The sequence below is a fragment of the Salmo trutta genome, chromosome 20 (assembly GCF_901001165.1).
Source record: "Salmo trutta chromosome 20, fSalTru1.1, whole genome shotgun sequence".
In the NCBI taxonomy this organism is placed as follows: domain Eukaryota; kingdom Metazoa; phylum Chordata; class Actinopteri; order Salmoniformes; family Salmonidae; genus Salmo; species Salmo trutta.
Window position 1 is genome coordinate 31,211,698 of NC_042976.1, and position 12,846 is coordinate 31,224,543.

Consider the following 12,846-nt stretch of genomic DNA (forward strand, 5'->3'; position numbering starts at 1 on the left):
AATGATATAACTGTTCAAAGGTTATATAACTACGGGTATTATTCAGTGTACAAAATAATCACTGTTCATGTTGTTACATGAATAATAATGAAGAAGGATGAGCTCTCATACTCACATACTATAGCTATTACAGCTAAAGGCTATTATAGCTAAAGGCTCTATCTGAACATGAATGAACACATGCATGCTTGGTCAGAATAGAGAAACACCAGCCAATGAGGCCCAAAGGCGTCATAATAATGTGTAGTAGACTGGAGAGTAGAAGGCCCATTAATAGTGTAGTTGTACCCGTAGCTTGGAGCTCTGTGTCCTCACCACCATCCCCTGCTGCACCATGTCCACGGGACACTCATTTATACTGCAGTCTGCCTTGTGTCTCAGCCAGTCTTCATAACCCTGGAGGAGAGAAGGGGAGGGAGGAGGGGTTGAGAGACACAAGGAGGAAAGGGCATGAGGGATTGTGGGGAGAAATGGAGCACACACACAGAGAGGGAAATGGAGCACACACAGAGAGAGAGAGAGAGACAGAGACAGAGACAGAGAGACAGAGACAGAGAGACAGAGAGAGAGAGAGAGAGAGAGAGAGAGAGAGAGAGAGAGAGAGAGAGAGATACGGTCATCGCTGCTATCTAATTAGTGGTATGTTCTGTCCGCATGGTGACCTGTTTCCATGGCCTCTACACAACATGTTTCAGATGAATGATTGTATAAGGCCTGGGCTTTATAAGCCAGGTGTGCTTCATGCATCACTGCTATCATCACTGTTGCTGTCACTACCGGAACACAGTGGAGGAAGGCTTCCCTACATTTACCAACACCAATGACCAGAGGATGTGTCTGTCTCTCCTACCTGTTTAATGGCGGTGACAGTGATGACAAAAAAGAGAGGCAGTCCACTGGTGACAGGGCTGGTGGGCGTGTCTATGATGAGCTGAGGAGAGAGGAAGAGAACCAGCTGATTATCCTTCCTTCAGATTCTCCATGGTACAGAGATGGACCACCAGTCTCCTCCTCTTACCGTTCATCATCTCCTCCAGCTACTGGACAGGACAGGAAGGCTCATATCATATCCATCGTGGACCATGACCATAAGCCATTCCGAGCCAAACAATTAACTCCCATTCACTTCACATAGCCTACGTGTTTAAGTGATAATATGAAACACCAGTCTGTACAATATGTATGATAAAACAGCCCTGGGGTTCAGATCAAACAGAGAGATGGCATATTCTCACCTGGACCAGGAAGATTAGCAGAAAGTAGAAGTTGGCGATTCTTCTGAACTGTTCAAACAGGTTCTTGGGGATGAAGTTCCATAAGGTGTACTGGTAGAGAGAACACACACCACAGGAGGTTGGTGGCACCTTAATTGGGGAGGACGGGCTTGTGGTAATCTCTGGAGTGGAATCAGAGGAATGAAATCAAATGGACCAAGTACATGGTTTCCAGGTGTTTGATGCCGTTCCATTTGCGCCGTTCCAGACATTATCATGAGCCGTCCTCCCCTCACCAGCCTCCACTGACACACACCCACATTATCAACATGTTTTCTAGAGAGAGGGAATAATACTTTATACCAGTGTGTGTCTTTTCTTTCTCAATTTAATCCAAAATTGATATCAACGATGACAGTTCCTCATAGAAACGTCTAAGGAACCTTGAGCAGTAAGAGATATTTATGGTTGTCACCCACATTAAGAGGTTGCTAATCATAGATGACATTCTGTCACAAGAGCACAACATGCTTGGTTGTCAGGGCTAGATGACGTGGTTGTTGTGCTGACGGCTTGGTTGCCATGACACCTGCTCACCTTGGAGGAGACGATGCGGTTGTCGGGGTAACGCTGAGGGATGTAGGCCTCGGCCGCCGGCGGGGGTTCTTTGTGACCGATGTAAACCGTACGACTGTCCACCCAATACTCCTCCCCCGCACACTGTCAGACAGAAAGGGTGGGGGGAGGAGAGAGACACAGAGAGCAAGACACAGAGAGCAAGAGAGAGAGAGACAGAGAGTGACAGAGTGAGGAGAGACGAGAGAGACAGAGAGTGAGGAGAGACGAGAGAGAGTGAGGAGAGACAAGAGAGTGAGGAGAGAGAGAGACGAGAGAGAGAGCGAGAGAGAGGAGAGACAAGAGAGTGAGGAGAGAGAGAGACGAGAGAGAGAGAGAGTGAGGAGAGACAAGAGAGTGAGGAGAGAGAGAGACGAGAGAGAGAGAGGAGAGACAAGAGAGTGAGGAGAGAGACGAGAGAGAGAGAGAGAGAGAGGAGAGACGAGAGAGAGAGAGTGACAGAGTGAGGAGAGACGAGAGAGACAGAGAGTGAGGAGAGACGAGAGAGAGTGAGGAGAGACAGAGAGTGAGGAGAGACAGAGAGAGACAGAGAGAGTGAGGAGAGACGAGAGAGAGAGACAGAGAGAGAGTGAGGAGAGACGATAGAGACACAGAGAGAGAGTGAGGAGAGACAATAGAGAGACAGAGAGAGAGTGAGGAGAGACGAGAGAGAGAGACAGAGAGAGAGAGACAGAGTGAGGAGAGACGAGAGAGAGTGAGGAGAGACAAGAGAGTGAGGAGAGAGAGAGAGTGAGAAGAGAGAGAGAGTGAGGAGAGACGAGAGAGAGAGTGAGGAGAGACAGAGAGAGAGAGTGAGGAGAGACAAGAGAGAGAGAGTGAGGAGAGACGAGAGAGAGAGTGAGGAGAGACGAGAGAGAGAGTGAGGAGAGACGAGAGAGAGAGTGAGGAGAGACAAGAGAGAGAGAGTGAGGAGAGACAAGAGAGAGAGAGTGAGGAGAGACAAGAGAGAGAGAGTGAGGAGAGACAAGAGAGAGAGAGTGAGGAGAGACAAGAGAGAGAGAGTGAGGAGAGACAAGAGAGAGAGAGTGAGGAGAGACAAGAGAGAGAGAGTGAGGAGAGACAAGAGAGAGAGAGAGGAGAGACAGGAGAGAGAGGGAAGACAAGAGAGAGAGAGTGAGGAGAGACAAGAGAGAGAGAGAAAGGAGAGACAAGAGAGAGAGCGAGGAGAGACAAGAGAGAGAGAGCGAGGAGAGATAATAGAGAGAGAGCGAGGAGAGACAAGAGAGAGAATAACACGTTGTAGCAAAATTGTAGCAAACGTTTTGATATGAAAATGTGCATTCTACTTCTGAAGCCAAAAAGTTTAATACAATTATCTGTAGGTCATTTTGTTATGTAAATAAGTATGCTACACTACCAAGCTGCTAGGACTGGACAGACCTGGTGGCATCTTCAACTAGCACTGAAGTGTGAAGTCAGATGTGTGAAAACTCTCCTGCCATTGTTGGGCTCAAGAGTTTCACAATACAGTACACTAGTATACAGTATATTAAAAAAAACACTGTACAAAAAAAAGCTCCTCAAGGACAATCCAGAGACAATATTTGCTGACTGCTACGAAGAGGGGAATGTAGCAACTTCATTTTCCACACAGACCATCCCCTGGCACAGTGCTATATTAACCAGACCATCCCCTGGCATGACACAGTGCTATATTAACCAGACCATCCCCTGGCATGGCACAGTGCTATATTAACCAGACCATCCCCTGGCATGGCACAGTGCTATATTAACCAGACCATCCCCTGGCACAGTGCTATATTAACCAGACCATCCCCTGGCATGGCACAGTGCTATATTAACCAGACCATCCCCTGGCATGGCACAGTGCTATATTAACCAGACCATCCCCTGGCATGACACAGTGCTATATTAACCAGACCATCCCCTGGCATGGCACAGTGCTATATTAACCAGACCATCCCCTGGCACAGTGCTATATTAACCAGACCATCCCCTGGCACAGTGCTATATTAACCAGACCATCCCCTGGCACAGTGCTATATTAACCAGACCATCCCCTGGCATGGCACAGTGCTATATTAACCAGACCATCCCCTGGCATGGCACAGTGCTATATTAACCAGACCATCCCCTGGCACAGTGCTATATTAACAGGACCATCCCCTGGCACAGTGCTATATTAACCAGACCATCCCCTGGCACAGTGCTATATTAACCAGACCATCCCTGGCACAGTGCTATATTAACCAGACCATCCCCTGGCACAGTGCTATATTAACCAGACCATCCCCTGGCATGGCACAGTGCTATATTAACCAGACCATCCCCTGGCACAGTGCTATATTAACCAGACCATCCCCTGGCATGGCACAGTGCTATATTAACCAGACCATCCCCTGGCATGACACAGTGCTATATTAACCAGACCATCCCCTGGCATGGCACAGTGCTATATTAACCAGACCATCCCCTGGCACAGTGCTATATTAACCAGACCATCCCTGGCACAGTGCTATATTAACCAGACCATCCCCTGGCACAGTGCTATATTAACCAGACCATCCCCTGGCATGGCACAGTGCTATATTAACCAGACCATCCCCTGGCACAGTGCTATATTAACCAGACCATCCCCTGGCATGGCACAGTGCTATATTAACCAGACCATCCCCTGGCATGGCACAGTGCTATATTAACCAGACCATCCCCTGGCATGACACAGTGCTATATTAACCAGACCATCCCCTGGCATGGCACAGTGCTATATTAACCAGACCATCCCCTGGCATGACACAGTGCTATATTAACCAGACCATCCCCTGGCATGGCACAGTGCTATATTAACCAGACCATCCCCTGGCATGACACAGTGCTATATTAACCAGACCATCCCCTGGCATGGCACAGTGCTATATTACCCAGACCATCCCCTGGCATGACACAGTGCTATATTAACCAGACCATCCCCTGACATGGCACAGTGCTATATTAACCAGACCATCCCCTGGCATGACACAGTGCTATATTAACCAGACCATCCCCTGGCATGGCACAGTGCTATATTAACCAGACCATCCCCTGGCATGGCACAGTGCTATATTAACCAGACCATCCCCTGGCATGGCACAGTGCTATATTAACCAGACCATCCCCTGGCATGGCACAGTGCTATATTAACCAGACCATCCCCTGGCATGGCACAGTGCTATATTAACCAGACCATCCCCTGGCATGGCACAGTGCTATATTAACCAGACCATCCCCTGGCATGGCACAGTGCTATATTAACCAGACCATCCCCTGGCATGACACAGTACTATATTAACCAGACCATCCTCTGGCATGGCACAGTGCTATATAAACCAGACCATCCCCTGGCACAGTGCTATATTAACCAGACCATCCCATGCATGACACAGTGCTATATTAACCAGACCATCCCCTGGCATGACACAGTGCTATATTAACCAGACCATCCCCTGGCATGGCACAGTGCTATATTAACCAGACCATCCCCTGGCATGGCACAGTGCTATATTAACCAGACCATCCCCTGGCATGACACAGTGCTATATTAACCAGACCATCCCCTGGCACAGTGCTATATTAACCAGACCATCCCCTGCATGACACAGTGCTATATTAACCAGACCATCCCCTGGCATGACACAGTGCTATATTAACCAGACCATCCCCTGGCATGGCACAGTGCTATATTAACCAGACCATCCCCTGGCATGGCACAGTGCTATATTAACCAGACCATCCCCTGGCATGGCACAGTGCTATATTAACCAGACCATCCCCTGGCATGGCACAGTGCTATATTAACCAGACCATCCCCTGGCATGGCACAGTGCTATATTAACCAGACCATCCCCTGGCATGACACAGTACTATATTAACCAGACCATCCCTTGGCATGGCACAGTGCTATATTAACCAGACCATCCCCTGCATGACACAGTGCTATATTAACCAGACCATCCCCTGCATGACACAGTGCTATATTAACCAGACCATCCCCTGGCATGACACAGTGCTATATTAACCAGACCATCCCCTGGCATGGCACAGTGCTATATTAACCAGACCATCCCCTGGCATGGCACAGTGCTATATTAACCAGACCATCCCCTGGCATGGCACAGTGCTATATTAACCAGACCATCCCCTGGCATGGCACAGTGCTATATTAACCAGACCATCCCCTGGCATGACACAGTGCTATATTAACCAGACCATCCCCTGGCACAGTGCTATATTAACCAGACCATCCCCTGCATGACACAGTGCTATATTAACCAGACCATCCCCTGGCATGACACAGTGCTATATTAACCAGACCATCCCCTGGCATGGCACAGTGCTATATTAACCAGACCATCCCTGGCATGGCACAGTGCTATATTAACCAGACCATCCCCTGGCATGGCACAGTGCTATATTAACCAGACCATCCCCTGGCATGGCACAGTGCTATATTAACCAGACCATCCCCTGGCATGGCACAGTGCTATATTAACCAGACCATCCCCTGACATGGCACAGTGCTATATTAACCAGACCATCCCCTGGCATGACACAGTGCTATATTAACCAGACCATCCCCTGGCATGGCACAGTGCTATATTAACCAGACCATCCCCTGGCATGACACAGTGCTATATTAACCAGACCATCCCCTGGCATGACACAGTGCTATATTAACACAGACCATCCCCTGGCATGACACAGTGCTATATTAACACAGACCATCCCCTGGCATGACACAGTGCTATATTAACCAGACCATCCCCTGGCATGACACAGTACTATATTAACCAGACCATCCCCTGGCATGGCACAGTGCTATATTAACCAGACCATCCCCTGGCACAGTGCTATATTAACAAGACCATCCCCTGCATGACACAGTGCTATATTAACCAGACCATCCCCTGGCATGACACAGTGCTATATTAACCAGACCATCCCCTGGCATGCCACAGTGCTATATTAACCAGACCATCCCCTGGCATGGCACAGTGCTATATTAACCAGACCATCCCCTGGCATGGCACAGTGCTATATTAACCAGACCATCCCCTGGCATGACACAGTACTATATTAACCAGACCATCCCCTGGCATGGCACAGTGCTATATTAACCAGACCATCCCCTGGCATGACACAGTGCTATATTAACCAGACGATCCCCTGGCATGGCACAGTGCTATATTAACCAGACCATCCCCTGGCATGACACAGTGCTATATTAATCAAACCATCCCCTGGCATGACACAGTGCTATATTAACACAGACCATCCCCTGGCATGACACAGTGCTATATTAACACAGACCATCCCCTGGCATGGCACAGTGCTATATTAACCAGACCATCCCCTGGCATGGCACAGTGCTATATTAACCAGACCATCCCCTGGCATGACACAGTGCTATATTAACCAGACCATCCCCTGACATGGCACAGTGCTATATTAACCAGACCATCCCCTGGCATGGCACAGTGCTATATTAACCAGACCATCCCCTGGCATGGCACAGTGCTATATTAACCAGACCATCCCCTGGCATGGCACAGTGCTATATTAACCAGACCATCCCCTGGCATGGCACAGTGCTATATTAACCAGACCATCCCCTGGCATGACACAGTGCTATATTAACCAGACCATCCCCTGGCACAGTGCTATATTAACCAGACCATCCCCTGGCATGGCACAGTGCTATATTAACCAGACCATCCCCTGGCATGGCACAGTGCTATATTAACCAGACCATCCCCTGGCATGGCACAGTGCTATATTAACCAGACCATCCCCTGGCATGGCACAGTGCTATATTAACCAGACTATCCCCTGGCATGACACAGTACTATATTAACCAGACCATCCCCTGGCATGGCACAGTGCTATATTAACCAGACCATCCCCTGGCATGACACAGTGCTATATTAACCAGACCATCCCCTGGCATGGCACAGTGCTATATTAACCAGACCATCCCCTGGCATGGCACAGTGCTATATTAACCAGACCATCCCCTGGCATGACACAGTGCTATATTAACCAGACCATCCCCTGGCATGACACAGTGCTATATTAACCAGACCATCCCCTGGCATGGCACAGTGCTATATTAACCAGACCATCCCCTGGCATGACACAGTGCTATATTAACCAGACCTCCCCCTGGCACAGTGCTATATTAACCAGACCATCCCCTGGCATGGCACAGTGCTATATTAACACAGACCATTCCCTGGCACAGTGCTATATTAACACAGACCATCCCCTGGCATGGCACAGTGCTATATTAACACAGACCATCCCCTGGCATGGCACAGTGCTATATTAACCAGACCATCCCCTGGCATGACACAATGCTATATTAACCAGACCATCCCTGGCACAGTGCTATATTAACCAGACCATCCCCTGGCATGGCACAGTGCTATATTAACCAGACCATCCCCTGGCATGACACAGTGCTATATTAACCAGACCATCCCCTGGCATGGCACAGTGCTATATTAACCAGACCATCCCTGGCATGGCACAGTGCTATATTAACCAGACCATCCCCTGGCATGGCACAGTGCAATATTAACCAGACCATCCCCTGGCATGACACAGTGCTATATTAACCAGACCATCCCCTGGCATGGCACAGTGCTATATTAACCAGACCATCCCCTGGCACAGTGCTATATTAACCAGACCATCCCCTGGCATGGCACAGTGCTATATTAACCAGACCATCCCCTGGCATGACACAGTGCTATATTAACCAGACCATCCCCTGGCATGGCACAGTGCTATATTAACCAGACCATCCCCTGGCATGGCACAGTGCTATATTAACCAGACCATCCCCTGGCATGGCACAGTGCTATATTAACCAGACCATCCCCTGGCATGGCACAGTGCTATAAGAGCACACTGCCTCTATGTCATCAGAGAGGGTATTGACCCAGGGTGGAAACTCAGAATACTAGACATTGAGGAAATTGAAACAACCTTTGTCAATGTGTAGAAGTCTGGGACCGTAATGGTGCAGGGCATCCTCATGTAGTTCCAGCAGGACTTTTACAGGATCAGAGAGAGAGCACAGCAGGAAAAGCTCTCTCTCTGTGACAACTCCCCCATCCCGAGGGAGTCTGATCACACCTCTTCAAACTGTCCTACAGACGAGGATAGTCACCCCCCCAGCACTGAACACACCCAGGTCCCACAACTGCACTGCTCCTCCATCATTGATAGGATAAATTCACTGAGGTGGAGAGAGTCATGGTGGAGCTCAGAGAGCTAAGTCCTCACAATCCAGACAGAACAAACCACGAAATAGACCAGTACAGCACCCCTCCTCCCCCAACAAGACCCGGAGGGCAGAAGGACGGCTGTCTGAGAGAGCTTAAAGAGGCGGTGACAAAGCTGAGGTGTGACAGAGAGCAGGACATTCCCCCAGACAAGCCCATCTCAGACCCGGACCACAATGGGACAGACAACACAGGACCCACCAACCCAACAGACCCCCTAACAGCCCTCCTGACAACCCCCCACATCCACTGAGCCAGAGATTGTGCTCCTCATTGACTCAAATGGTAAATGCATTCAAAAAGGATCAACTTTTTCCCCAAACACAAAGTGGCTAAACTCTGGTCCCCAAACACTAGGCATGCCCTGCAGCTGATGTCAGAGGACAGACTAGGGTCCCCCAGCCACATCTTAATTCACACGGGAACAAATTACCTGAGGGCCCAAAAAGAAAGAGTGGCCACAGCACTCAAAGGCGTGATTGAAAAAGCTTCTTCTACTTTCCCCAACGCACAAGTGGTCATCTCCATACTGCAACCACGAAAAGACTTTCACTCTGCTACCATACAACGGGTGAATGCAAGCATTTCACGAGACTGTAGCTCAAAACCTAATGTCTACCTGGCCCACCACTCCACCCTGGACTAATATCTACCTGGCCCACCACTCCACCCTGGACTAATATCTACCTGGCCCACCACTCCACCCTGGACTAATATCTACCTGGCCCACCACTCCATCCTGGACTAATGTCTACCTGGCCCACCACTCCACCCTGGACTAATATCTACCTGGCCCACCACTCCACCCTGGACTAATGTCTACCTGGCCCACCACTCCACCCTGGACTAATGTCTACCTGGCCCACCACTCTACCCTGGACTAATGTCTACCTGGCCCACCACTCCACCCTGGACTAATATCTACCTGGCCCACCACTCCACCCTGGACTAATGTTTACCTGGCCCACCACTCCATCCTGGACTAATGTCTACCTGGCCCACCACTAAACCCTGGACTAATGTCTACCTGGCCCACCACTCCACCCTGGACTAACGTCTACCTGGCCCACCACTCCACCCTGGACTAACGTCTACCTGGCCCACCACTCCACCCTGGACTAATGTCTACCTGGCCCACCACTAAACCCTGGACTAATGTCTACCTGGCCCACCACTCCATCCTGGACTAATGTCTACCTGGCCCACCCCTCCACCCTGGACTAATGTCTACCTGGCCCACCACTCCATCCTGGACTAATGTCAACCTGGCCCACCACTCCACCCTGGACTAATGTCTACCTGGCCCACCACTCCACCCTGGACATGAACAACCTTTACAACCAGGTCCACCTCTACAAGGCAGCAATCCCAAATTTTGCCAGGACCCTGAAGGACGTCACCCTCAACCGTAGCCCCAGCACCTCACAGGAGCAATGGACACCCTGCCCAGACCAGCGAGACACCCTCCTAGACCTGTAAGACCCCCTCGTGAAGGACCTAAACAGAGAGAACCCACGCCAAGAGGACCTACACCCAGACCACAGCATCACCAGCCACCCCAAGCCACACCCTATATAGGGCCCCTCATATCAGACCTATGCCCCTTCTGCCCACCCCATGCCCCCCCCCCCCCGCCCCTGAGGCAAGGACCTCAACATGACAGCAGGACATATGCCCAGGCCGTGAGCAGAGCAACAGGCCCAAACACACTAATAACCCACCCAAGCCCCATCCTGCGACCTAAGAGGTCTGTATCAGATGCTCAACATGCTCTGCTCACTCCTACTGTGATGGTCCGGGCCTAGAAAAACAACACTGGAAACTATGGAACACAAAGCTTTTACTATCTCATCCTGGAATATACAAGGTCTGAGGTCATCTGCCTTTGGCCTAAAGAGAAGGAACTGAGACTTCATCAAAGAAATTGACAATGCAGATATTGTCATCCTACAAGAAACATGGAATAAAGGAGATGGACCCACTGGTGGCCCACTAGGTTACAGAGAGCTGGTAGTCCCATCCACCAAACTAGCATTTGTGAAACAGGGAAGAGACTAAGGGGGTATGCTAATTTGGTATAGAACAGACCTAACCCACTCCATTAAATTAGTCAAAACGGAACATTTTATGTCTGGCTGGAAATTAATAAGGAAATGATCTTAACAGAGAAAAATGTCATGTGTGCTACCTAAACTCAGCAAAAAAAGAAACGTCCTCTCACTGTCAACTGCGTTTATTTTCAGCAAACTTAACATGTGTAAATATTTGTATGAATATAACAAGATTCAACAACTGAGACATAAACTGAACAAGTTCCACAGACATGTGACTAACAGAAATTGAACAGGGGGGGGTCAAAATAAAAAGTAACAGTCAGTATCTGGCTTCTCTTCCTCATTGACTGCACCAGATTTGCCAGTTCTTGCTGTGAGATGTTACCCCACTCTTCCACCAAGGCACCTGCAAGTTCCCAGACATTTCTGGGGGGAATGGCCCTAGCCCTCACCCTCCGATCCAACAGGTCCCAGGCGTGCTCAATGGGATTGAGATCTGGGCTCTTCGCTGGCCATGGCAGAACACTGACATTCCTGTCTTGCAGGAAATAACGCACAGAACGAGCAGTATGGCTGGTGGCATTGTCATGCTGGAGGGTCATGTCAGGATGAGCCTGCAGGAAGGGTACCACATGAGGGAGGAGGATGTCTTCCCTGTAACAAACAGCGTTGAGATTGCCTGCAATGACAACAAGCTCAGTCCGATGATGCTGTGACACACCGACCCAGACCATGACGGACCCTCCACCTCCAAAATCGATCCCGCTCCAGAATACAGGCTTTGGTGTAATGCTCATCAATCCTTCGACGATAAACGCAAATCCGACCATCACCCCTGGTGAGACAAAACCGCGACTCGTCAGTGAAGAGCACTTTTGCCTGTCCTGTCTGGTCCAGCGACGGTGGGTTTGTGCCCATAGGCGACATTGTTGCCGGTGATGTCTGGTGAGCACCTGCCTTACAACAGGCCTACAAGCCCCAGTCCAGCCTCTCTCAGCCTATTGCGGACAGTCTGAGCATTGATGGAGGGATTGTGCGTTCCTGGTGTAACTCGGGCAGTTGTTGTTGCCATCCTGTACCTGTCCCGCAGGTGTGATGTTTGGATGTACCGATCCTGTGCAGGTGTTGTTACACGTGGTCTGCCACTGCGAGGACGATCAGCTGTCCGTCCTGTCTCCTTGTAGCGCTGTCTTAGGCGTCTCACAGTACGGACATTGCAATTTATCGCTCTGGCCACATCTGCAGTCCTCATGCCTCCTTGCAGCATGCCTAAGGCACGTTCCCGCAGATGAGCAGGGACCCTAGGCATCTTTCTTTTGGTGTTTTTCAGAGTCGGTAGAAAGGCCTCTTTAGTGTCCTAAGTTTTCCTAACAGTGACCTTAATTGCCTACCGTCTGTAAGCTGTTAGTGTCTTAACGACCTTTCCACAGGTGCATGTTCATTAATTGTTCATGGTTCATTGAACAAGCATGGGAAACAATGTTTAAACCCTTTACAATGAAGATCTGTGAAGTTATTTGGATTTTTACAAATTATCTTTGACAGGGTCCTGAAAAAGGGACGTTTCTTTTTTTTGCTGAGTTTATATCCCCCCCAATAGAATCCCAGCTTCTCCATCCTTGAGGGGGAGATAAACAATTTCCAGACTCAGGGACC

The 12,846-nt window shown here is 49.5% G+C and overlaps 1 protein-coding gene across 4 annotated transcripts in view; it reads right to left on the reverse strand.

The window, feature by feature from the left end:
- Positions 1-12,846, reverse strand: part of LOC115155858 (probable phospholipid-transporting ATPase IH) — a 92,976-nt gene that overhangs the window by 35,866 nt on the left and 44,264 nt on the right. For all 4 annotated transcript variants that reach the window (XM_029702849.1, XM_029702848.1, XM_029702852.1 and 1 more), the window contains exons 2-5: positions 1,812-1,934; positions 1,236-1,325; positions 851-931; positions 289-396 (exon numbers count right to left, since the gene is read on the reverse strand). In XM_029702849.1, the coding sequence (XP_029558709.1) occupies positions 289-396; positions 851-931; positions 1,236-1,325; positions 1,812-1,934 (402 nt within the window). The remainder of the gene's footprint in view (positions 1-288; positions 397-850; positions 932-1,235; positions 1,326-1,811; positions 1,935-12,846) is intronic.